The following is a 27534-nucleotide window of genomic DNA, read 5'->3' on the forward strand; positions in this document are numbered from 1 at the left end:
CACCACAAAGCCTTTGGACTAAACAAAAATCTTTGGGGGCGGTAACTGTTTCTATGGAGGATAAAGAGTTAGCGCATATGGATAGCAATTCTCCTTCGCCCACTATTCACCCTAGTGGGAATTTTAACACTATATGGACCCAAACTTCATTAATGGGAGATAATTATAATCTCTCAAGACAAAACGGGAACCTTATAGAAACTATAGTGGATACTATTTTTAATCGATTGGAAAAACATATGATCAACCAGTTTAATAATGTTTTTAAAAGACTAGACAGACTAGATAACCTGGTTAAAAATGATGAAGCTAAAAGGAAGGGCTCTATTATTTTGGATCAAATTAGAGCCGACGTCTCTTAAAAGAACTTGAATCCCTAAGCAACACTCTGTCACTAAAAGAACAGGATGCTCGCATCGTATTGGATGAGGGCATGAATAACCCGGGAACATCATTACCGTCTATCATACAACCTAAAATTCAACCCCAGACTGTTAATACAGGGGTTAAGTGTGTAAAACCCAGTACAGCTGCTAAATCTATTCCAACTCCTGCACCTAGAAAAACTGCCCCTGTGGCTACTATTAACAAAAATGCCATCAGTAAGAATGATGGCTCTACTCAATCTACTCCAACAACCACATCAACTGTAGATAAGAATAAAGGTATTGCCCAAGCAGGGTCTAATAGGCCTCGTAAATACGAAGGGCCTGTCTTACCCTTACACTTGCCACCGGATGCCTGTCCTTTCGTCCTGGTTTTGGCAGGAGTACCATCGCTGAGGGAGGGTCAGGGGGAATCCTGGGTACAACTACGAAACAAGTGTATAGACTGGCTGACTAAACACAAGGGGGTTGGATACGACATATTAAGAGAAATTATATCGGTTCGCAGGGTGTCTTGGATTGGACCATTACCTAAAGATAAGGACGGAGATTGTATAGTTCTTAACTTCAAAAATCCCGGAACTGTAAGACATTTGCTTAATAGAAGTGGTAACTGTTCGGCCATTTCTACGGTTGCAACTATGTTACCTCTAAGCTACTTCTATAGACAACCCCCTATGCAATTTCGACCACCTTTAATGCAATTCCACCCTCCATCCAGGTATTTTCAGCCACCTGCTATGCAATTTCAGCCAGTTGCTTTCCCTCTTAACACATTTAATAGATTTGCACCTTTGTCAGGTTTGGATATGTTAGACTGACCCTCTCCGATTAAGTCAGTTAACCCAGTTGATCCATCACCAACTCCAATCAATGAAAATCAGGAAGCCTCACATTCCTTGATAGGGACTACAGTAAGAGGCCAACCTATGAACAAAAACCTTTTGGATTCTGTACTCTCTCTTGTAAGTTGGAACATAGCGGGTCTTAACTCTAAACTGAAAATCAAAGAATGGTCTGACTGGGTCAATAATAATTGTGACATATTGTTTCTTCAAGAGACCTGGTGCACAACTAATCCCATAATGGAGGGCTTCTGTTGCTATAATTTAAAGGCCTCTGCTTCATCTATGGGACGCCCCAGTGGGGGGTTATCAATTTGGTCTAAGATAAAACCCGGGGTACAAACTAAACAGATCCCTACACCGGGCAAATATTTTATGGCTATGAAATACATTAACAGGATGGTTTTATGCATAATTAATTTTTATAATAATGACTTAGTTAATCATCCCAATGCAAACTTTTTGTCTTTGTTTAATTTTATTGATGATATCGTGGAGGGGTTGAAGTATGGGTCCTTCGATGGTATCTGCATCGGAGGTGATTTTAACGCTCATATGTATCGCACTAGTGCTCCATGTCGTAACGGTGAAGAGTTGAAAAATCTATTAGCATCCCGCAATTTAGTAAATGCTATGGAAATCGCTGGTATTAGTGCTGAAAATATATTTACACCCACCTATATAGGTCAAGGCTGCGCTTCCACGATAGATTATATATTTCTTTGTTTGTCCCTGTGTGATATAACTCGAAAAGCTGAGGTTATCTGCTCTGCATATAGTGACCATTACCCGCTCAGAATATATTTAGATAATCCACAGACCATAAAGGCTGCTCTGAGAATTGAGAATGGGCCACAAAATCTGGCACTGTCTACTGATAGACTAAGACTAATATGGAAAGGGGTGGATAATAAAGCTATCCTAGTCAAGGTAATTAAAAAATATCCTCTGTTAATAGAGACCTGCCTGTCACTTAATAGTACTGGCGAAGCATTGGTTGTTGCATTTAGTAATCTTTGTGGGGCTATTAAATGTGAATCATCTAAACCATCTAGGCCCAATATAGATCACAGCCCTCGCTGGTTTGACTCCGTGTGCTCAAAGGCCAACAGAGAACTGAGGGCGGCCTTAAAACAAAATCCTAGGGATTTTAACCTAGTGAGAGAATTAAGATCTAAATACAAACTCGCCCTACGGATAAGATCAGAGGCTTTAGTGGTTAACCACTGGGAGTCACTCGCGCGGACTGCTTCGCTAAAAGACACGGCAGGGTTCTGGAGAGAAGTCAAATCACTCAGATCTCTTGGTTCTAACATCCAACCAATTAATTGTAATATAAACGGTGAGGTTTGGGTGGAGCATTTCTCTAAAATTTATGCTATAACAGCCCTTTCTATAGATTCTGCCCCACTATTAAATAATGCTGAACAACTGAACTTTTCAATATCTGAGGTGGAGGATGCAATTTTGGAGAGTGCTAGCAATAAAGCCCCTGGTCCCGACGGTCTATCTATTGACCAGATTAAATCGCAAATTAAATTTTGGGCCCCCTTATTATGCAACCTATTTAACAATTTGACGGACAGCTCAATCCCCGAATCCTGGTCGAACAGTGTCATTGTACCGATATTCAAGAAAGGTGACCGGTCGGATCCGGCCTGCTACCGTCCGATCTCACTGATCGACAATACATTAAAAGTCCTTGGTAGGGTACTATTTAAGAGGATAAGGGAATGGGCTGAGGATAATAATGTGCTACATTGCAGCCAATTGGGGTTCAGAAGCCATGTGGGCACGGTTGAGCAGTGTCTCAACTTGAATCTGATCATGGCCAAATATATTATTGTTAAAAAGTCCCCACTTTATTTAGGTTTTATGGACTTGAGTTCCGCTTTTGATTTTGTCAATCGCTCTAGGTTATGGTCACATTTGCTTGATTATGGTTTAGATGATTCGTTGGTATATTTTCTTTCATATTTACATAGGGATCTTAAGGCAAGAGTACGTATTAATAATGATGGTGAACTATCTGATGATATTTTTATTAGAAGAGGAGTTCAACAGGGCTGTGTACTCGCCCCATTGCTTTTTATTTTATATATTAACGGGCTGAGCCCTGCCCTGAGTAAGAACTCTAAGGATGTTCCAATTATAAATGGTTCCCCCATTACTACCTTACTTTATGCGGATGACGCAGTATTAATGGGGCGTACTCCAAATGCTTTGCGTTCATTAATTACAGGGTTTGTTGCTTTTATGTCTGATTTAGGTTTAAATACCAATTTAAAAAAATCTTTTATCATGAACTGTGGACCAAAAAGATACAACATTACTTCAATTAAAGCTGGCGACAATGAATTAAAATGTACTAGCACTTTCCCATATTTAGGGTTATTATTCTCCAATACATGCTCATGGCAGCATCATGCTGCCTACGCAAGAAATAAAATTGGTAAATCAATTAATTCAATTTTATCTCTTCGTCAACCGAAAACGGCCGATGTGATTACCCCCCTGTTAAATATTTATCGCACCCAATGTCAGCCAACTGGGACATATGGATCAGAAGTGTGGGGTTATTGTAACAGCATGTCTTTGCAGCTGGAGGAAAATAGATTCTGTAGGAAGGTGCTGGGTGGAACCTCCTGTGCGCCCACATTCATTTGTCATCAAGAACTTATGTTGCCATATATAGCTGATTCTATTAGGTCAAGGCCTACGCTTTTTTGGATAAAAATATGGACAAATCCAGCGGCTTCCTTGACCCGCAGTATAATCTCAGATTGCCTGTTACATGAGTGATCCCATCTCATACCTTGGCTAAATGCTGTCAAGAATAGCCTGTTGAGCGTGGGACATGGCTCTTTGTTTAGCTCCCCAAACACCATTGTCCCCGCCCACAAGAATAATGTAAAACGGGCACTGTTTGAAATATATAAAGAGGAACGCATGAGAATTGAACTAAAGAAACCAGCTAATATTAAATATTTCCCACTAACTGATACTGGTAATAATAATTTAAATAAGCCAAACAAGCCCTGTAGATACTTGTCAATACCAACAGGAAGATGGAACCGGAGCCTTTTATTTAGGTTCCGGGATGGAAGCATTGTCAATTTACTGAGTTTCCCACTCAGCTATAATAAGAATTTAGAAGAGCTGGATTGTCCGTGCTCTGTCGGAGGGAAACAAAGTCTATTGCATTACTTTATTTTCTGTGGCCACTATAAATTGTATATTCATCATTATCTAATGCCGATCTTTAGAAAATATAATTTAGGGGACTTTAAATTGGCATTGAGATTTCTACAAATGTTACCAACTGACGATGTTATATACACTATAAGTTGCTTCATAAAAGCCTGTGTGAGATCGAGGGCAAGTATGGAACACGGATAATGGCCTATGAATGCATAACGCACCTTAAAATCTAAATATAAATTGTATAGTGGCTTAATTATATGTATGGATTCCATGAATATTGGTATTGGCTAAATAGAAATTTATGATTGCATTTGTTAACTGTTTAATGTCTTATACTTTGTATCATGCACTTTACGCCATATATGCTGCTCATGCCCAATTGGGCTATTTTTAACTTTTGTATATGTTTTTGTGTTTTAATATGCTTCATTCTGTATGTACTTTTATGGATTTATCAAAATCCGAATAAAGATCATTCCATTCCATTCCATTCCATTCCATAGTGAGCTGGACCATACTGGCGACCTTTCGCGAGACCTATGTCATGGGGGTATTGCGGGCAGAAAATTTGAAACGAAGCTGTACACGCTTGGTCCTGCCTGGCAACACCAGTCTGGCGGGTCTTTACGTAATGCGAGAGACGTTTTTGATGTACGTGCCGTTGGGTGTGTGCCGCCTGCTGTTGAGATACAACACCGGTCGGTGCGTTTCCCCTCAACGTGAAAGCCATATCAGAGTCAGGCAACCGTTAGTGTTGGCAATTAAGTTGTAATACCCGAAGGGTGGGATACAAATAGAGCATTGATGGCGGGTGCTTGTGACTACTTATAGGTAGAGCGAAGAGCTTCTGCTCAGTGACTACGTTTGCGGCCACATTATGGTAATGAGGTATTCAGGTAAGCAGGGCTGCCGATTCTGCTATCAGTAATTTTAAGTTCTAATCTTTTTCAAAATTAATGTGTTTGAAAACTGTTCGGACTTAAAGAATACATGGGTGTTCCCCATGTTCTTTTATTGTTGATTTGAGCTGCGTCTTCATGTTATCGGTCAGAAGATGCTTGTTTTTCCTCCTTGAGGCAACACCCGGCAAGTGCACTCTGCCCCTTCCGCGATCCTGGGTGTGCCTTGTTTTCGCAGGCTCCCGTCGGGATCTGGCTCTCTTAGGCAGGCAGTTGTGGGCATCTCTGTGCAATGGTGGTTAGTGCTTGTAAAAGCCTGTGTGAGATCGAGGGCAAGTATGGAACACGATAATGGCCTATGAATGCATAACGCACCTTAAAATCTAAATATAAATTGTATAGTGGCTTAATTATATGTATGGATTCCATGAATATTGGTATTGGCTAAATAGAAATTTATGATTGCATTTGTTAACTGTTTAATGTCTTATACTTTGTATCATGCACTTTACGCCATATATGCTGCTCATGCCCAATTGGGCTATTTTTAACTTTTGTATATGTTTTTGTGTTTTAATATGCTTCATTCTGTATGTACTTTTATGGATTTATCAAAATCCGAATAAAGATCATTCCATTCCATTCCATTCCATTCCATAGTGAGCTGGACCATACTGGCGACCTTTCGCGAGACCTATGTCATGGGGGTATTGCGGGCAGAAAATTTGAAACGAAGCTGTACACGCTTGGTCCTGCCTGGCAACACCAGTCTGGCGGGTCTTTACGTAATGCGAGAGACGTTTTTGATGTACGTGCCGTTGGGTGTGTGCCGCCTGCTGTTGAGATACAACACCGGTCGGTGCGTTTCCCCTCAACGTGAAAGCCATATCAGAGTCAGGCAACCGTTAGTGTTGGCAATTAAGTTGTAATACCCGAAGGGTGGGATACAAATAGAGCATTGATGGCGGGTGCTTGTGACTACTTATAGGTAGAGCGAAGAGCTTCTGCTCAGTGACTACGTTTGCGGCCACATTATGGTAATGAGGTATTCAGGTAAGCAGGGCTGCCGATTCTGCTATCAGTAATTTTAAGTTCTAATCTTTTTCAAAATTAATGTGTTTGAAAACTGTTCGGACTTAAAGAATACATGGGTGTTCCCCATGTTCTTTTATTGTTGATTTGAGCTGCGTCTTCATGTTATCGGTCAGAAGATGCTTGTTTTTCCTCCTTGAGGCAACACCCGGCAAGTGCACTCTGCCCCTTCCGCGATCCTGGGTGTGCCTTGTTTTCGCAGGCTCCCGTCGGGATCTGGCTCTCTTAGGCAGGCAGTTGTGGGCATCTCTGTGCAATGGTGGTTAGTGCTTGTACACTTTCTGTATTAAAAAAAAAAAATAACTGTGGGCACAGTCGATCATTTTTGTGAGCTTGGTACAGTTCTTGTTTTCCCATTAGGCATACTATGTTGCAGTTCCACAGCACGTGCTTCTTTTTGTGCGGGCTGATTAAATATGCTTTTATCGCACCCACCTTGCCAAAACCATGTTAAGGACTGCTGCCCAGAAACGCTTAGACATCCACTACCACCACATCCACCACCACCACCACATCCACCACCACCACATCCACCACCACCACATCCACCACCACCACATCCACCACCACCACATCCACCGCCACCACATCCACCACCACCACACCCACCACCACCACACCCACCACCACCACATCCACCACCACCACATCCACCACCACCACATCCACCACCACCACATCCACCACCACATCCACCACCACATCCACCACCACATCCACCACTACATCCACCACCACCTCATCCACCACATCCACCACCACCTCCACATCCACCACCACCACATCCACCACCATCACCACCACATCCACCACCACATCCACCACCACCACATCCAACACCACCTCCACATCCTCCATATCCTCCACATCCACAACATCCACCACCATCACATCCACCACCACCTCATCCACCACATCCACCACCACCTCATCCACCTCATCCACCACATCCTCCACCACCACCACATCCACCACCACCACATCCACCTCATCCACAACCACACCCACCACCACATCCACCACATCCACCACCACCACATCCAACACCACCACATCCAACACCATCACATCCAACACCACCACATCCAACACCACCACATCCAACACCACCACATCCAACACCACCACATCCAACACCACCACATCCAACACCACCACATCCAACACCACCACATCCACCACCATTACATCCACTACCACCATGTGTGTGTGGGAGGGGCTCTGTGTGTGGGTGTGTGTGTGGCTCTGTGTGTGTGTGTGTGGCTCTGTGTGTGTGTGTGTGGCTCTGTGTGTGTGTGTGTGTGTGGCTCTGTGTGTGTGTGTGTGGCTCTGTGTGTGTGACTCTGTGTGTTTGGCTGTGTGTGTGTGTAGCTCTGTGTGTGCAAATGCAATATGTCTCGCATTTGCGAGAGATTAAGCTATTGGCATTGTAAATGACAAAGCCATTTATTTATCTCTTTTCAAAACCAACACATAAATAGAAAATGTGTCATTTACAATGCCAATAGCTCTAACTTTTGAAAAGGCGAGACCGTTGCATTGTAAATGCTTGTTATATATGCCCAGGCGTCAGCAGACATCTTTCAAGAAAAATGTCTCTCCCTTGGCAACAGTCCATAGCTTTGCTGGGTATAGCATAACATACTATACATAATGTTTACGTAAGTTTCTTTTTATCCCAATGCAGGGCCGTTGCTGAATTTGTACCTATGTGGTGTAGTCAGGAAGACATACACTTTTTGATTTATTTTTGTTCAAGGTCCTTGCTCACAGGTCTTCTTTAATTTATAGTCCCAGTGATGGTAGCTCAACATTTTAGCCAATGCTCACGTGGAGGGCACCGCGGGCTGCGGAGGATCACATGCTGCCCAGTGTGGTCTCTGTACGACACAAATTTAGGCGGAATCCCATTTTCAAGTAGCCATTTCTTGGACTAAGCCTCTGTATTTTGAGCTTCTTTCTTTTCGGGCACGACTACCAAGCAAACATTATTGCGCCAAGAACATCCCACCTTCCTCCGCATCTTTAGCTCTAAATTGAAAGCCGGCATCCATGCTTTATAAGTCCGTAGCCTGCTATCGCAAGCCTTGTGTAGTAGGTCGCAGAGACGCCAGGGCATATTCATTCTTTGTAACTCGCTCGGCTACTATCCTATGATCATAGCATCAACCCCCTCAGTGTGGCTCTCCGCTGTCTCCTCAGATTTCTGCATCCCAGTTGTTTCGGTACCTCGTTTGGGCTTTGTGTCCTCAATTTCCGTGGTGGATGGGATTTGTTCCACCTTAGGCTTCACCATTCACCATGATGGCACAATTGATGATCGCTGGTTGTGCACTCAGCAGCTCACATGCCAGAGTCAGCCTGCCGCACCAGAAACAGTCGGGTCCCGTCCTTGCGAAGGTCCGGGGCTGAGCTGGCAGAAAGAAGAGCTATGTGAGTAAGTAATTTACATTGCTGTTATTCATTTGTCTAAGATTCAAAGTGTTTATAAGGCTGGTCAGTATTTGGAAAATGAAAGCGAGTCAATAGGTAACTTGTGCAGGCAGCCAACTCTATGCTGCTTTCCTGAAGCGCCACTGGTAACCGTTTTGCATATATGTCCTCAATTGTTTTCTGGCACGAACTGGCAATTTTTAAATTTAATTCTTACACATTTTTAATGGAGCTTCGCTGTTTGTGCATTTTTTATTCATTTCCTAGCAGCGGCCTTTCAAAGCAAAGCTTGGTGTCGATTTAGTAGTATTCCTTTCTATAGGAGGCTTGCACTCAGTGGTAAAGGGACTTAGTACACACTAAGAATCAGCGGACGTCACTGAACTGTTAGCTTACCAGTTCGCTCTGGGTTATTTAGTCAGTCTGAAACCCTTTTGTGGATAAAAGCGGGTTCGGTCTTGCAGGTCGTCATCACTATCATAAATTCTTTATTTGGTTGTCCACAGCAACCATCAAAGAATATAAAAGATACAGACGATTAATTAAACACAGGTGAACAAAACAGAATGAAATATCCAAAGAACAATAAAATAAAAACACCCAATACAGTTCATTCTTGAGCGCTTGGACATCCAGGCAGCCGGCAAGAAATTGATCACTGCATATAAAACATGATCATTAGGGAGCATCTTCAAGTACAAAAGGGCTTAATGTACCTGAGCGAAAATTAAAGTTTGTAATTAAGGAACTAATAACTGCTTCATGGGCCTACAAAAATAGTCACAGAACATAACAAAATGCATAGTGTCCTGCGGAGACCTATTGTTGCAGCCGCAGTGCTATCTGCATCCTGATGAATCCAGCCACTTGGTGAAGCCAGAATGTAGGATAATTGACCAAATCCAAACCTTGCCAGTAGAAATCTGGTTGTCTATAGGTGACTTGCACTAAATAATGCTCCATGCCCTGGGCAGACGTTAAAAGCATGTGGTCTCTCACAGAGGGTTTCAATAATTCACCCTCTTCACAGGTTAACCCAGTCTGCTCAAGAAACAACCCTGTTACTACCTTTAAATCTCAGGATGACAGTTGATGGAGGACTCAGAAATATATCTGTTCTCCCATATAGCAGCGAACCCTGCCTTCACATAGGCTAACAAGGGAGTTCTATGCACGGCACTGACAAAATCAGTCTATTGAGCTATAAGTCCACCCTTTTCCAGATCTTTATCCAAAATGGTAGAGGACAGAGAGCGACTAAATTGATTATGTAATCACAGTCTAATTCTAGATGGACTGAATAGCCTGGGTACATTGTAGGACCAGGGCAAGTCGCTTGATTTTCTACTGTCTAGATTATGTCCATCTAAGCGTTTAAGTCCAAGATCTCACTGCCATACCGAATCTGGGACACGCATTTGGCTTGGTAAATATTGAGTAGGACATGGGAAGGCCAAAAGCCCAGCCTGCATGCAGAACTTGCTAAGGCCCAGTAGTTTTAAAAGGTCAAGACACTTTCCATCCAGGAGGGGCGTTCACTTGTTTTTATCATCAAAAGCACCCCTAGATACGGAAAGGTCGAAACATTACCTTCGAGTGTGTGGGCCCATTTTGAAGGTCTTGGAGCCAGTGGAGCGTCTTGCAAGTCAATTGCTCTTGCTCAGGGCGGACACGTCCACCCCACCTAGGGCCTGTGTTAAGAGTTACGGCAGGCGGGCTACGCTGTCACAAATGTGGTGGATATTCTATCCCTTGTATTATAAGTTCATTATATCCTATGCGCAGACAGGATATCCATCCAGTTTGTGATAGAGAATCCCATCTGACAAACTCTCAATCAGGTCCCTAGTGGTGAGTTAATTTGTGTTTCACTGGAAGCGATTCCCTGGCATGCGGAAGACAACAAATATAATTTTATTCAGGTTATGAGGGAGTATTTTTAAGTCCAGCGCTGCAGAAACCAATGTTGTTCTTATGGCTCTTTTCTGCTTTTATTTTTAATTTTATGTATCATTCTCTTAAATGTAGTAAGAACTCTGCTTAATCCTTTGAACTTTTGTTATTTTATGATACTAGAAAACTATATCCACATGATAAGGTTATTAATAAGCTTTTGTTTTTTTCTTACAATTTCTTTTAACTTTTGGGAACTGTATTTGAAGGGATCAGTTTTGTTTAGATTAATCGACACACATTTCTCAACATTCTTAGGGATATTTTAACATTGTTTTTTTCTCTCTAGGCAGCAAGCTTTATTCCATGTGTTAGCTGCATATTCCCTATACAATACGGTAAATTAAAATGCTCTTGATCAAAAATAAAGTGTGGATTTAATGTGTACATACAGCAGTAATTGATCTAGGCTATGCTCAATTGTATGCTAATTTCATTAGAAGCATTGTTGTACAGAAATTATTGGTTTGGTTTCTGTGCTCTGGAAATCACTTGTATCTAGCTACCCTTCTGCATATCAAGCTTATCTAATAGAGACATCTAGCTGCAGATTCCTTATCTTAGAATCCTCCCCAGGCTCTAGAGTGGATCCTGAAATCTTTTCAGTAGTACCTCTGCATGTCGGTAGAGGGTGTTAAGCAACACCGTAGCTATATCGTCCCCCAAATGTGACATCAACGGAGTGCATATAACCCTGGTCCCTTAACCCGCTGACGTCAGTGCCTTCTTTTCAACGCTAACAACGTGGATCCGCACTACAGCTCCTCTGGCCATTTTTTGGTCTACTTGATGTTTTTTCATCGACGGAGCAGTGTGCCCTTTTTTCTCCCTTCCTCAATATCCCCGGGGTTCAAGCCTTGAGAGTCCTGTAGATAACAGATGTTTGCGAAGGACCCTCACTCTGTTTGCATGTGGTGCCTGGGTGAGTACCATGACTCCGTAGAGTGTGGCCCCTTTCTCCAGCTTTGACCGAAAGTGCAAAGGGAACATTGCATGAAGCTCCTTGCAAAGTGGATGTCACAGTCATCAAAGTTTTCTCGTCATTGATCTCCATGTGCTGTAATGACCGACCGCGCATCCATGCAAGGAGCCATTCCTGTGGGCGTCATTCTCCTTTGCGGTCTGTAGGTAAGCCTCGGTGTCGGCGGTCGAAGTTGCGGCGCCACCCGCCTTTGTCGCCTACCGCTGGTCCTCACTCTTCTATTGAAGTGTCAGGCCATGGGTAAGCCCAGTTTCTTCCCACCTATCCTGGGACTGGGGTGTCTTTGACCCAGATGAAATAGTATTCTCAAACTCTTCATTCTATTCTTGGATCGTAACCTCCCACTGGAGTGCCCTAGGCCCCACTGGAAAAGCATGAGCTCGTCCCTGTGAACCCTTAGGTGGGTTCTCCCCTAGCTTCAGGTCGGCCTCCTGTGTCGGACACTTGAGTGATGCCGGTCCACAGCTCATCGAGGCTCCCACCTTTGGCTCTTGCTTCTGGTCTGTTTACTTCGATGTCTAACTCGTGCCTGCTGGCCCCCATAGTGGTGCCATCAATGCCAATTGGCGCTGTTTCCAACATTGAGGCATCGCCTTCATGACACAGACCGGCTTCGGTTACGCTGTCGGATGCAGCGCTGACCATCTCAGACTCCAATTCCTCTGGTTTTTCCTTCTTGGGACCATGGTTGTGGAAGTACTACAGACTGTGTGGTGATTTCGGAGACAGCACCTCCCCGTCTAACTGGTTACTTGACTTAGGTGACACCAGTGGTTTTTGGAATCTTCTCCATCCTCTATTTTCCTCCCAGTTTGACTACGGAAGCGAGCTACGCACTGATGGACATGCTCAATTTAGTTTTTGCCGTACAGTATTTATAACTCCTTCTGTGAAATGGTCAACAGACTCTTTACTCTGCGTTCTACATCCTAACCAGTCTGACATTGAGCGTGTACTTCCTTATGGTGATTATCTTTTCGATATCCTACTAGGAGCTTGGGCTAGACCAGAAACAGGGCCCCCTATGGATCATTCTATTTCTCACAGGCATCACCCATCCCGGGGATCCCGCCTGTCTCCTTAGAAATCCCTCTACTAGGAGCTTTGTGGTTCAGGCTGCTTTGGCCACCCAAAATATTGATTTGCTCCCTCCTGTCCCTCTGGAGGAAGAGGCCAGGAAATATGACGCTTGTGGTAGTCATATTTTCTCTTCTTCTAGCGCTGCCCTTTGCTCTTTGAACACTTCTTATGTCGTCACCCCATTCTCTGATGTCTTGGGGGACTCAGTGGAACGCCTCTTGCTCTCCCTTCCAGAGGTAGCTTGTTCCTCTGGTATGTGATGGACAGCAAGCTGCCACTCTTAGCATCCACTGTGATATGGCAACCACCGATTCTGTTGGTCAGACTGTGGCCTCTTCTATAGATCTATGTCAGCGTGGATGAGTACATACTTCCTGTTTTTTGGAGGCTGTGTAAGCTACTTTAATTGACATGCCTTGTGATGCGCCTCCATTTTTGGCGCACATGCCGACTCAACCTTATGCCGGTTCAGATATAGTCGTGGTTGTGCGGAGTCAACTATTTGCTGTACTAAGGTTGTTGGGGACAGTTTGTTTCCCCTTTTTTGACTCTTGTTCACCTGCATAGGGTGAAGTACTCTCTCCCTACCATGGTTACACCATTGTGGTGTTCCTGCTTTCTGCACATACTTTTCTTCGCAATAATGTTGTCAATAACCGGTTTAGTTTCCAGCCACCTGGAACATATCTTGCTTTGCAGTCTCATGGGAGCTTCTTTCTGCCGCTTAATTTTTCCTACCCGAATGCTTACTCTGCGGTAGGTTTTCTGTTACGCTTTGCGGATGCACTGTAGCCTTGTTCTCCATTTTTGAAGACCTGACCTTATTTTGTATGCCTTATAGGCATTTTATAAGCTGTCTATGCACTTAACATCCCTTATAGGCACTTGATTTCTTCTTTTCTCTGCCCCTTCCATTTGGGCGTCACTGGTACCGCGGGTAAGCACACTCTTGGCCTGGTTATCTTTCATTCTGGTCTTCGACTCTCTGTGGTGTGGACCTTCTTTTTGTTCTGTTTTACTCTGTGAGACACATGGCTTTTCTCCTACTCCTATTATGTTCCTCTTAGCTCGGGCCTGGGTTCCATGGCTCCCCCTCCCTGGTATCGACATCTTGTTGGCGTATTATTTCGATTGCGCTTGGGCACTGTTTTCTTGTGTTCGCCCCCCCTTTTCTCCTTAATTGTGGCCCGAATGCTGCTTATTTTACGCGATCTGGTGTTGGTTTCTGTGTTTTTACCCTTTTGGTGTTCTACCCACCTTTCTATCCTATCTTCCTTCAATTTTCCATGAAGTGTTGGTCAGGTTTCTTACCTGTTTTCCCCTGCTTCCATAAATTGGGCAATGTGTGATTATCATAATCGACTATCTGTTGCCCTTAAATTCAGCCGGCCCTTTGTTTCCCCCTGGAAGTCTTCTTCTTCTATTTAATAGTGGACTTTCCACATGCTGTTTTACTTCTCATGCTACTGCCTGCTGTCATCCTTCCTCAGTCGGTGGCATTGGTTATTGGACAGTTGGCCTTTTTTTCCCCAAAGGGGCCGATGTCTTCCACTTCCTGCTCTATGAGGCATTGTGTTGTGGTTTCCCAGCTTTGTTTTTATGTCTCAATCTCAGTTACTGTCGTAACTTCCTCTTTTATGACAGTAGGATGTATTATCTCTGTCCTTCCTGGGTTACCTCTATTCTTGAAGTGTCCCTCGTTTCTCTACTTCTCGTTCTCCTGCTCACTGGTGGAGGACATGAGTTTCCTTGGGAGGAGGGGATGTACTTTTTCTGTATCCTGTTTGACTTGTGCGTCTATGGGAATTTCTATGTTTTTTTTATTTTTATATACATGTATATACCTTTATCTTGAATTGATCTCTTGTAAATGCCTTTACTTCAGGTATATATATGTGTGTGTTTTGCACATTTGGTCGTCTAGCCTTCTATATGGTGAACACTGCTGCATTTACTTAATCCTTCTTTTACCTGGTTGACCTGGTTCAACCTTCTAGATTGTACTTGCCTGTTTCCTTCCCTCTCTTCAATTGACCTCACAGTTACATTATTTTGGAGTATGCCTTGTATATCTATCGAGGTTCTCAGTATAAGAGCAGTTTCTTTGTATCGTTCTTGTCTTTCTAGCGATGCTCTTCAGCAATCATTGTTCTCTCTTTTTCTCTTTCTCCGTCTTTTTATGATTGGAGGTCCCTTTTTTAGAAATCTGTTTCTCAGAATAGTTTCCTTGACGATCATTGGGTGCTCTTTATTTGTTTCATGCATTTGTTGTGATTGAGCACGCTGTGAATGTTCCTTCCATTTGTTTTAAGCCTGTACGCTATGGATTATTGTCCTTAGTCCCTTTGCATTCCCTGATCATAGGTTGCATCCCTTTTTGGGGCTGCCTGTTAACTGGTTCTATACTGTGTTCCTCATGGCCTTGTAGCTTTCTACTCCCTACGGGCTTCCCATAGTCCTTCTTGGAGATCAGTCCTTCGGGGCACATCTTGCTTCACCTATCATCTTTCAGGTAGTCTGGTCCCTTTCTATCTTTTGGACCAGCTTCTACTATTTGGGGATCTTTGGTGAGGTCATTTCACAGCCCCTCCTACAAGAAAGGTATTGCTTGGGCATCTGATTCTAAGATAAGGAATCTTAGGCTAGATGTCGCTATCAGATGGACAAGTTACTTAACTTCGGGAACGCTTTATCTGGTAGAGATAGGATCTAGCCGCAGATCTTTTTGACCCACCCATCCTCCGCACTCTGCGAATTGAGGGCCCTGTGGTATCCTAGAGCCCCTATTTGCTCTCTACTGCAATTCTTTCTATCTGTACTTGTTGATACAAGATTTTTCCCTTTTTGGCATTCAGTTTCCTGAGACTGTTTCTCTAAGTGGCTCTGCATTGTTGGCTCGGAAATGGTCACAAAAGAAACTGTCATCTGTGCGTCGAGGGTTGGCTTACTTGCACTCTGTTGACATAACATTCGGGGACGACGTTGCAGTGGAGTCGCTCAACGTCCTCTACCTATACGCAGAGGTACTGGTGAAAGCTTTTGTGAGCCAATCTGGCACCTGGGAGGATACTAAGATAAGGACTCTGCAGCTAGATCCAGTCTCTACCAGATAAGTTGTTACCAAGGGTAAGTAACTTGACCTATCAGTCATTTCAACCATATGCAAAATGCTTGTTTTGGAAGTGAAGAAGCAAAGATGGTCTTTCATTCTTATTGGGGATTTTTTCAACAATGTAATTGTGAGTTCTATGAGAATAGACACCCTTAGTCCCTAAAGGGAATGGCGGCTAGCTCTATTTCCCTAATGTGCAATTACCATTGTAAAGTACTTGTGGAATATACGCCATAGTGAGGCTCACTAAGAAGTTCCTATGTATTAGCAGTAAACCTTTGATCATATTGGGACAATAATCCAATAAATCTCTCTCACAATAAGGCAAGCGTATATTCCTTCATATTAGATATCAGCTGGTACCAAGTATGTTAGTCGCCGAGTATTACACTACGGTTCCCTGGAGTGTTATGTGCAACTTTCCTTGTGAATGCATGTTAGAAGATTAGTTGTGTTTGTCTAGTTTTACTATTAATTCTACAGAGACTGTTTACAATAGAGTGGCTTAATTTGCACAATTACCAGCGTTGGAGCTACAGTGTGGCTCATGAAGGGTTTTATCTACAGTGTTGCAAATACTAACCAGTCTAAAATAAGTGCATTTCGAGCTGTACAAAATATATGTTACCCCAATTTTTGCAAAAGCCACAAAAGTGTTGAGTAAAGTTAAAAATAATCTCTCACATTCACGAGGATATTACATTTCTCTAGTGCTGCCAGCTTCGTTAGCAAATGTCCCAGACCTCCTGCTTTTTTCTTGTAACTTCTACAAGCACTTTGGTGTGAGATGCTGCACTCCACCGCTCTATTGAATAAATACATGGATAAATATTACCTTGCCAGAAGAGGACTTCAAGGGGAGATAGGGTTTGGTGGAGCTGAAGGATCGCCCATGAATTGGCTGTTCTTCCAAAAGTTAGCTGCTCTACTTGGTCGGAGGAAGCACTATATTTCTTATAGCAGACCTCAGCTGGCACGGCGGTTAAAAACCTTTTATCTGGTGGCCAGCCCAGATATGGGCTGCCACTTCCCAGTGAAAGTCTATCCTCCCTCCGTACAGTTATTCCTTTTCCATACTAGTGTGCGCCATGCAAGTCGAGGCCACTTAGGTAGTTTGTTTATGCTAGCACTAAACAATTTGATAAGCAGAAACTCATCTGTGATAATATTGTACTTCACAATGGAATGTAGCGTGTACTGAATCAAAAACAATGGGAATGTCCAAAGACACAAAAATATTCATAAGGGTCATGGCGCAGGTAACCGGATTGGAGTTCCCCCTGATGCCGCAGTGGATCCTGTTAATGATTGCCGGGGAGGAGCATTGGCCTAGGTACACCAAAATATGGTTAGCACTAGCGCAGTAGTGGCAAACGCAACATGGCCAGGTGTTGGGAGGCCCGGGAATTGCCAAAGGTAGTGGACTCGAAAACCGATATGGACTGGTGCTGGCTAGCAGAACAAACAATATTTCAAAGTAGAGGAAGGCCAAAGAAATGGGGGATAATAGGGGGACAGTGGTAGGCTGTAGAGTGTGGCTGTAGACGAGTGGGACGTTCACCCATCTCCACTGTGGTATCCTCTCCATGTGTATAATGCACAATGTATACTCAATGGTCGAGTATTACCTCCATCAATTGTATCACTGATGTAGCTGCTTGTTGTGATGTTTGCAATAAAAAGATTTATGAAAAAAGAATCAAAAATAAATCCCATATGGTCACAACTGCCTCAACACTGTATGGTCGGTCAGCCATCTTTAAAATGGTTTCTCTGCCTCAAATATTATATCGGCTACAGAACTTCCCATATACCATCCCGCGCTCATGGTTCACCCAGCTGAACGCAATCCTTAATAAGTTCTTATGGCAGGGAGGTGCGATTCGAGTGGCACTGAATACCTGCACACAATCGCCCTACTGCGGAGGCATCACAGTGGCGGATATATATTTTTTGCAGAGTTTTATATAGCGCGAACTAGACCTGAACCGGGTATCGGAGCGCTTTACATAGCACCAGTTATGTTACATGAGGACACACATTCATTTTAGGCACGGGGATATTAACCCCTTCGATGCTTGTGACGGAACGGTTCCGTCACGAGCGCCGGTTGGGCTGTGCTTATGACGGAACCGTTCCGTCACGGCCACACCCGTTTTTTAGAACCTTCAGCACAGCGCGAAAATTCGCGCCGCCCTGAAGGTGTTAAGTGATTTGCCCAGAATCACAGGAGGTTTTGGCGTTGTTACCAAGACTCAAACCCAGATCCCCATCTCCTAGTCATCAATGAGTGGTGGTACGACTCAGTCTTACCCAGCCTATGCTGTAGAGTGGCTGGCAATGGAGGGAACCCCAGTACAGAAATTCCTCTATAGTCAGATAAGTTTACATATCCTCCCTCCAGCCAGCAAGACAGTTACACAATTATGGTGATATACAGTGAAAACCATGGGCTGGACCGGACGCTTGACTCAAACGACCCCACCATGGCAGGGCACATACTTGCGTCCTTTCTCCGCACTTCCGGGCTTTAATCTGTGGGACCTCCTAGGAATCTCCACATTAGGCAACATTATGCAAGGTTGCACCCTTAAATTCTTTTAACTTTCACAAATAGAGTTCGAATTACATAAATCACAGTTCTATCGATATTTACAATTGCTAACCCCCAAAATTCTTCAATTAGAAGTACTACCTGTTTTCCAATCTCCAGAGGGCCAACTATAAATGGGGGACTTGAGGGCACACAAGATCAGACAAATCTGTAAGACCTTGACCACCCACACACGAAATACACTGCATAAGACAATAGCTGTCTAGGAGCTTGATCTACCGACCATGACCGATGACGATTGGACCTAGGCCCTGCCTAGTCCTCGGAACGCAGCGGTTTCTTCACGATACTGCCTTATTCAGTTTAAATGTCTTCATTTTGCATACTATACGCGATCCCGTCTATGGAAAATAGGTGTCATCTATTCCCCCAATGTCTTTGCTGCAGGGGTTCCGAAGGCACAGTCCCACATACGATCTGCAGTTGTGAGGCGCTACAACCATTTCGGAGGAAATCACTTCCTGCCTGGGTCATGTCCTGGCCTGGACCATTCCGTGCAATCCCGGACTGCTGTTGCTCCATAGTACAGAAGAGATAGGCGGATACCGCTATAAACAACATCTGCTGTTCCTGGGCCTAACTCTGGCCAAAAGGGACATAGCCCAACTGTGGAAGGCGGCTTCTCCACCGAGTATGGGAGGATGGAAAAAAGCTATGGACAGATGCATGGGCACCTAGATTGCACTCTTCCAGGCACGGGGCTGCCCACAGAAGCCTAGGAAGATTTGGTCTGGCTGGGCGACATATCGAGGCATTGACCTACCCCCTCTGCCAAACCCTGACCCTTCATAACGCCCCTTGTCACATGTAATGACTCATCAGTACATCAAACCGGTAACCTTGAACGCAGATACACTCACATGTAGGCCTATGCGGTTGCGAGTAATCAGTGGGGTTCGGTGCTACCTATCAGTTGATAGGCCTGATGTTCAACAGGCTAATTAGTTATTGTTTTCTAAAACATGGTACATTCTATATCACTCAATATTTGCAATGTATGCTTTGGGCATCACCCATCTTGTACCCTTAAAAATGAATCAAATATGTTGTGAAAAAAAATTAAAATAAATTCCATCAAGCCTATAGATGTTATATTATTGTAATAAAGAGAAACTTCACCTTGTGCTGGAAACCCACTATATAGTTTCTTACCATTATGAAAAACGTTATATTAGGGCCACATAACATCTGCACCTTACAAACTTTAACTTATCCTCAAAAATGGATGTGAATAAACTTCTTTAAGCTTAATCTAGAGAAAACCAAAGCAGCCCTCATCAAGCGTCCTTACAAACCCAAATAGAACATGGAATGGCTATCCTAGTGTTGCTTTGATGGCTTCCCTTCTGCCCGGTTCAAGAAGCTAAATCATTGGGACTCTGCATCAGTGCTCATCTTTCATTAACAATCAAATTGCACACATTGATATAGTTGCTAAGACCTCTGTGTGCTCAAGAAAATAACTTTAACCTCTCCTACCTCCAAAGAGTTGCACACTGTAGTTAAGTCTGCTGTCTTATCTATCCTGTACAATTTGAACACCATTCTCTCTGGCGTTCCCAGTGCATATGAAAGCAATTCTACATTCAATGGCTTCCTAGAGAAGAAAGAATACATTTCAAGTTGCTGTGCATCCATTTTAAGGCTATTCCCACCCAGCACTTAAAGTGTCTTGGATCTCTTTTCAAATCTGTGGTGGTAATAAGAACTTTAGAAAGTATGACAAGTATATCAACCTAAATATTTTCATTACGGAAAGTCTCTATGCTTCTGAGTGGCCTTATCCATTTGGAATTCGCTGCCTTTTGGCCTAAGATGCTTAGAAGACCTCCAGTTCTACAGAAGACTAAAAACCCCAACTTTTAAAATTACATTTGGTCTTATCACTTTCACCTACTAACCTTTCCATCTCTTTAGTCTACTTTTCCTCTCTCCTCCTCCTTCCTAATCTTGAGCCTTCTCATTCTGTTCCCAGTTCTGTGTAAACTCGATCTAATCACCTCTGCACTACTCTCAGACACATTTCACCCCAAATTTCAAGCACCCTTTCCCCTTGTATGAGGTCCCCCTCTTCTTGTTACACTATCTTAAAATTGATGGTTCTTTGTTGCTTTCCCTGCTGTTGGCTTACAACGTTCTCTTTACAATTTACTGTTTGATGGTTTTCACTCCATGTTATTTGTAGAGACTGCTGTTCAATTATTTTTCTGCTTTTATTTTGACAATGTACTTATATGTTCTTGCTAGTCCTTTAAAAGGCATTGCCATCGCTTCATCGTTGTTCTGATGTACAGTAAGCTGACACACGCCCATCTGTGTTGCACTTTATAAAAATCTGAAATAACTAAATGATGTTTGAAAATTAAATTGCAGTTTCCCTGCTCTTGCTTTTTAGGAAGTGGGCTACTGCCAAGGAATGAGTCAAATCACTGCTTTGCTCCTCATGTACTTAAATGAAGAAGATGCATTTTGGGCCCTCGTAAAACTGCTCTCTGGTCCTAAACATTCCATGCACGGTAAGACATGTAGGCACAACCAATAATTTATCTATGTAGAAGTGCATTTTCTCTAAAGTACATTTTTAAATACTTATTTTATACCAGAATTCGTTTACGTTATAATAAAATTTTGGGGAAAAGTGCTGATGTTCAGTGGTGGCTTCTCCGCTAAGGCGGATAAGCGTTGCCCCACTGCTTTTTGAAGTGTAAGAAAAAGGAAAAATAAAATGATAACCCGGGATTATTATCATTTTAGTTTTCCCCATTGCAGCGTCTTTGTGGGGCAGGGTTGCTCTCAGAGCAGGTGGAGGAGTGGTTTGCCTGCCCTATGTGAGCTTGAGTGCTTGGCTGGCCCTCTCTGGCCACCCATAACAGTAATGCGCACATACCGTATTCTCCATACAGGCTACATTACAGCCTGTGTGGAGAACATGCACACCCCCAACCCCTGGCTGAGGCAATGAAACCGTGCATTGCAGCGTTGTGATTATCTGCAGGGAGCCTGGGAGCCCTGGTGCTTCCTGTCTCCCCAAGAAGCCAGGAAGAGGACGAAGGAGAGGCGGCGGCCAGCTGGCCGACCGGGACGTAAGCGATTTTTGTTTTTTTTTAAAGTATATTTTTATTGTTTTTCTTGACAGCATACACATAAAACATATAACAATTAAAGCAATTGGAACAATTCACTGTTTCATTTGATATACATAAATTACATAAAAGCGTTTTGTATATGGTTATTGGAAGGCTGGTTAAAATGTCCCGGTGGGCTAGCCGTCTTTATGGCTTGGCTGCAGGGGACCCTTATTTTCCGTCCTGTGCCTAGTTTTAAACATTTAACATATACATATATTTGTTTGGCGACTGGTTGAGGATCGACCGTCCAGCACTGTGGGTGGTTGCCACTATCTAGGGTGGTTTGTACTGGTCTAGGAAGCTATCTAATGATGACCACATCTCTGTTGGTTTTCCTCCATGGTGTTTCCTTAATGTAGTGCTGTCGGCTCCTCTTAAGTACGTTACCCAGTTTAGCCACCCCTTGAAAGTGGCCTTGATGGTATCTTTCCACTTGGCTAGTACTGTCTCTGTTGCACTAGTTAGGAGAAAGTCGAGAAGGTTTCTGTCTTGTTGTGAGCGAACGTCGGTGTTGGAGTGTGCTGTGGTTAAAGTGCCGAACTCTTGTTTCAGGGTGCAGCCTAGGATCTTGTTAGTAAAGTCGAACACCTTATTCCAAAATATTTTGACCTTGCTGCAGTAGAAGATTAGGTGAGCTATGTCCCCTATTTCGCTGTTACAGTCCCAGCAGTGGCTGTTCTCTCTAAGACCTAGTTTCGCCAATCGAACCGGAGTACAGTACGCTTGGTGCAGCAGCCAGAATTTTGTTTGAGTTAATACCGATGATATCATGTTAGGTGTCGGGGATGACCACATGGTGTGTGATTCTTGTTCTGTGAGTTTCGAGCCTATCTGTGTTTCCCAGTAGGTTGTGTTTTTAGCGTTGAGGATGTGTGGCGGAGGAGTTTGTATAGGTGTGATGCATGGTGGCCGGTCTTGTTTATGTTTTCCATATATTGGAATATTGAGGGAGTCAGCTTGTTTAGATTCGCTTTTGTGATGGTCGATTTAATGGCCAGGAAGTTGTATAGTTCTAATTCTGGGAGGGCATACCTTTCCTTCATGGTGTTGAAAGTGTGGGGTGTGCCCTTCTCCTCCAGCTGGGCTGAGTGAGAGAGGCCTAGTTGCTTCCAAGTTGGTATTTCTAGGGGTCTGCCTCTGTATTTGATTTTGGGGTTTGCCCAAAGCGCAACCCACTTGGAGTTTTTGATGCTTATCTCTAACTTTTGGTCTACCTTGAGAAGTGCCTGTTTAGTTATCTTGAATATTGGGTTCCCTTTTAGTGACTGTTTGTTGGCGGTGAGGAGGGTTAGAGGGTCCGTGTTGTCAAGGATGGCTCTCTCTAGTGATAGCCAAGTAGGAGTGTATTTCTGATTTTGGAGTACCCAGTGCATCTCGGGTCTGCTACATTGAGGCCCCCTTGTTCTTTTCTCAATCTTAATTATTTGGAGGGCTATTCTCGGTTTTTTGTCTCTCCAGATGAATTTGTTCAGTGTTTGGTCTATTTTCTTGTGGAAGTCGTCTGTTAGTGCTAGGGGAAAGCATACTGACCCAATAGTTATCTATTGTGGTGACCATCATTCTCCAGTATTGGGGTGTCTTTCGTAGATTCACATGCTTGAATATAGATTCACATGCTTGAATATTCCCCGTCGTCGGAGTGGGAGTCCCACGGTAAATAAAATAGCAATTATATTATATATATATATATATGTGTGTAACAACATAAAACCTGAAATATATACTGGAAAAAAGGCATAAACAGCCTACCCACATTTCTACATAGGAATGCATGGGAAAGGAAAAAACCATATGCAGTCTATCCTTGTCATTATGTTGGTCCAAACTGCGGCCAATCAGGCATCAGCAGCCCTCTAGAACCTTCTCCTCAGCGCTCAGCAACTCAGATTTTCTACCGCACGTTGTGTGTAAGGGAGTCTCCCTGAGCTCTGCTCAGTTTTCTCTACTCTTCTGCCTTTTGCCTGGTTTTCAACATGTCTTCAAGTAAGAAATCTCTTCCGAGCTTGTTCTTCATGTGGAAAGCTAAGACTTTATTCAGAGGATCCACACAGTAAGTGCATTTACTGTCTCTACCCTGACCATGAAGTGGGAAGCTGTAAGTTCTGTAGAACTTTCTCCACTAAGACTTTGAAAGATAGGGAAGGCCGTCTACTCCTCTGGCTTCAGAGACTAAAAGACAAGGAGCATGTAATTTCTGATGCTGAAAGCCTCATGTCTGGCCATTCCCGAGCAGCCTCCAAAAGAAGTAGTGTGCAGGAGTTGCCTTCTCCATTTATAAAGAAGCAGAAAATGTCTCTTTCTTTAGCCCCTGTGGTGTCTTCACCTCTCCATACTACTTCTGGGCCCACGAGACCTGGCTCTCAGGCTACTTCCACAGGTTTTTCTGTGAGGAAAACTGTTGCTCCGTCGACGACAGTGTCGACTACAGTTCCGTCGACGAGACTGGCTGTCTCTGGTACATTGACGGCGACTGTCACGACGACTCTGGCTTCTGGGTCGTCTACAGCTTTTCCGTCGACGTCGTCGACGATGAAGGTGATCCTCAGTTCAAAGACTGTGTCGTCAGTCATTCCAAATTCGTCGTCGACGAAGATTCCGTCGACTGCTAGATCATCGTCGACGAAAAATGTGAAGATGGTAACTTCGTCGATGCCTTCGACGAGTATTCAGTCGACGAGTGTCCCGTCGACCACGGCCCCGTCGACGAAGAAGAAGCCATTGCCGTCGACGAAGGTTCCGTCGATGGCCGCATCGACGAAGGTTCCATCAACGGCCGCGTCGACGAAGGTTCCGTCGACGACACCATTGCCGTCGACATCACCGTCGACGGCTGCCTCGTCGACGATGTCACCGGCGACGCCGTTTTCGATGACCAAATCCAAGAAACCTTCGTCGTCGATGCTGACGACGGCACCATCAACAGGATCATTGCCGTCTACGGTGGAGTCTCCAACTGTGGAAAAGACAACTACGATGTCGTCATCTTTTGCCTCTCTGCCTTTGCTGCCATTATCTTCTATCGGTGCCACAAAGGATTACACTCCTCACAAGGGTCATAAGATTCCAAGTGCACACCTTGCACTCTCTGGTGATACACTGCCTCCCTCACCTTTGTTTGCTACGGATTCAGACCAGGACTCTGAAGTCGATGTGCATGAGTCCTTCACTGGCGCTCAAAGTCCATCTGATTTAATTATAAAATGCCAAGAGTTCAGCAATGATGAGGAGGAGCAATATGGCCAAGATGAAGAAATGCCTGTTCAAATTCCGACTTCGACGTTACCTCATCTCTAATCTGCAGAATATGCTAGATGACTATAACAGACGTTTCCCTCCATCGCCACAGGTGTCTACTGTTCCTTCCATCTTAGCACCTACGGCGGAGCCGTCAGCTGCTCCTATCGTGCCTCAACCACCTGCAGTTACTCAGAGGCATACATCCATTCAAGTACACACAACTGTGTATCCGGATGCTGAGGAGGAGAACCCACCTGATCGAGAAGATGGGGAGGTTACTGATGTGGATGCTGATGAGAATATGGCGGAGTGGGATGACTATCAGGCTCAAACACCGTCCCCATCTCAAGTACCACAAGGGGATTCTCCTCCAGTAGATATTGCAAGTTTCCATCAGCTAATGGACAGAGCGGCTCAACACTTTAAGCTGCCACGAGTCCAAAGAGAGGAGGATTGTTTCCTCTATGATTTTAAAAGTCAGCCATTCAAACAGATTCATACTGTTCCCTTTTATTGATTTCATCTGGGCTGAAGGAGAAAAATTGATGACAACACCAAATTCCTTCCCCTGCCCAATTGCCAAGATTGGAAAAGAAGTATAAGGCGCCTGTAGGAACCCCAGCATGCCTCATTGGCCAGCAGAAACCGGATTCGCTTGTTACACAAGCAGCCCAGCGGGGATCCCGGAATCCCGCATCCACTATCACAGCGCCGCCAGACCGTGAGAGCCGTCGCCTTGATGCGATAGGCCGCAAGTTCTCCGCGATGTCATCCACCACGGTGAGGGCGGCTAATGCGATGGCCATTTTGGGTTGTTACAACCGACAGATATGGGCAGACATGGCCGCTTATGTGGCTATGCTTTCGGATGCTTCCAAGACGGAGGCGTTACAACTTCTCCAGGAAGGCGAAAGAACGTCAGAAGAATTGATTGTGCAGTTGATGTGGCCTGCACTGGTTTCCGACAGCTTGCAGAAGCTGCTGTCTTACGAAGACAAGGCTGGTTGAGCTCCACCTCCTTCCGTCAGGAAGTTCAAGCAAAGATTCTGGATATGCCGTATGATGGAGAATCACTATTTAGGGCACACATTGATGAGGCACTGCAGTCTATTAAAAAGGACACGGAAACGGCACGTGCCTTAGGGACCCTGCAATTTAAAAAGCAGCCCTTTCGGGGTGCTAGAGGATGAGGCACCAACTCTAATTTTCGAGGAGGAAGCAATCAATATCGCCCCTATAATCAAAACAACTAGCGTTACCCCTATAATCGACAACAGTCGTCTCGCCAACAGCCAGCCAAAGCCTATAGAGGGAAGTCCACTTACAGAGGATCTTCCAATAAACGACAATGACTTGCCTTTCACTCTACAAATTGGAGGTCGAATCTCTCTGTTTGGTTCTCAATGGTCCTCCATCACCACGGCAAGTTGGGTGCTAGACATTGTGGAAAAGGGCCATGCGTTAGAATTCGTCGAAATCCCTCCTCCAACTCCACCTTCCGGACCGCCTTCTCCACACCTCAAGGAACTTTTCCATCAGGTTCGCCTTCTGATTCAGAAGGGTGCAGTGGAGGTAGTGCCAAAGTCTCAAAGGGGGAAGGGGTTTTATTCCCGTGTTTTCCTAATCGTCAAGAAGAACGGGGAATGGAGACCAATATTGGACTTGAGAGCGCTCAATCAATATCTCAAGAATCAATCATTTCCCATGCTAACGCTTACAGAAATCTTGCGTTTGCTCTCAGTCGAAGATTTCATGGCTACTGTCGACCTCCGAGACGCCTACTTCCATGTCCCAATACTCCCCGGTCATCAGAAGTTCCTTCGATTCCAGGTGGGGCAACAGCATTTCCAGTTCAGAGTACTGCCATTCGGCCTCTGTTCCGCCCCTCGCGTCTTTACCAAGATATTGGCTCCGGTCATGGCCTTTCTTCGCCTCCAAGGTGTCCAGATATTCCCATATCTCGACGATATCCTCCTGAAGTCGCAGTCCCGCTCACAGCTGCTGCGCCATACCTCCCTATGTCAGAGGGTGTTTCGCTCCTTGGGTTTGTCTCTCAACCTGGAAAAGTCCCAATTACACCCTGCAACTTGCAAGGATTTCCTAGGGGCCACATTAGATACCACGTTGGCAAAGGCGTTTGTATCCCTGGCACGTCAACAAAGGATTCTTCGTCTAGTGTCTCTTCTACTGTCAAAACAGTACGTTTCAGTTCGACTGCTGAAGTCATTTCTGGGGATGGCATCATCGTGCATCGCACTCATCCCACATTGCAGACTGTGGACGCGTCCTATTCAAGAAGAATTAGACGGACAATGGCGCCAGGTCACCAGATCCTTCAACGATCTGATTTCTATCACGACTCTCATGAAAGCAGCGCTCAAATGGTGGACACAGCCATTGTATCTCGCAGCAGGAATGTCGTTCCTTTCAGACACTCCAGATCTTACACTCACAACAGATGCATCTCTGGAGGGATGGGGGGCGCACCTCCAGGACCTGTCCATAAAAGGCAAATGGACGCTACATCAGAAAGCACGGCACATCAACAGATTGGAGCTCATAGCCATTT

The 27534-nt window shown here is 44.3% G+C and overlaps 1 protein-coding gene across 2 annotated transcripts in view; it reads left to right on the forward strand.

Annotated features, from left to right (window-relative positions):
- The window catches only part of USP6NL (USP6 N-terminal like), a 1161829-nt gene that overhangs the window by 951618 nt on the left and 182677 nt on the right, over window positions 1–27534 (forward strand). For both annotated transcript variants that reach the window (XM_078676738.1, XM_078676728.1), the window contains exons 8-9: window positions 11102–11150; window positions 20996–21116. In XM_078676738.1, coding sequence (XP_078532864.1) covers window positions 11102–11150; window positions 20996–21116 — 170 coding nt within the window. The remainder of the gene's footprint in view (window positions 1–11101; window positions 11151–20995; window positions 21117–27534) is intronic.

Source organism: Lissotriton helveticus, chromosome 1_1 (genome assembly GCF_964261635.1).
Source record: "Lissotriton helveticus chromosome 1_1, aLisHel1.1, whole genome shotgun sequence".
Lineage (NCBI taxonomy): Eukaryota > Metazoa > Chordata > Amphibia > Caudata > Salamandridae > Lissotriton > Lissotriton helveticus.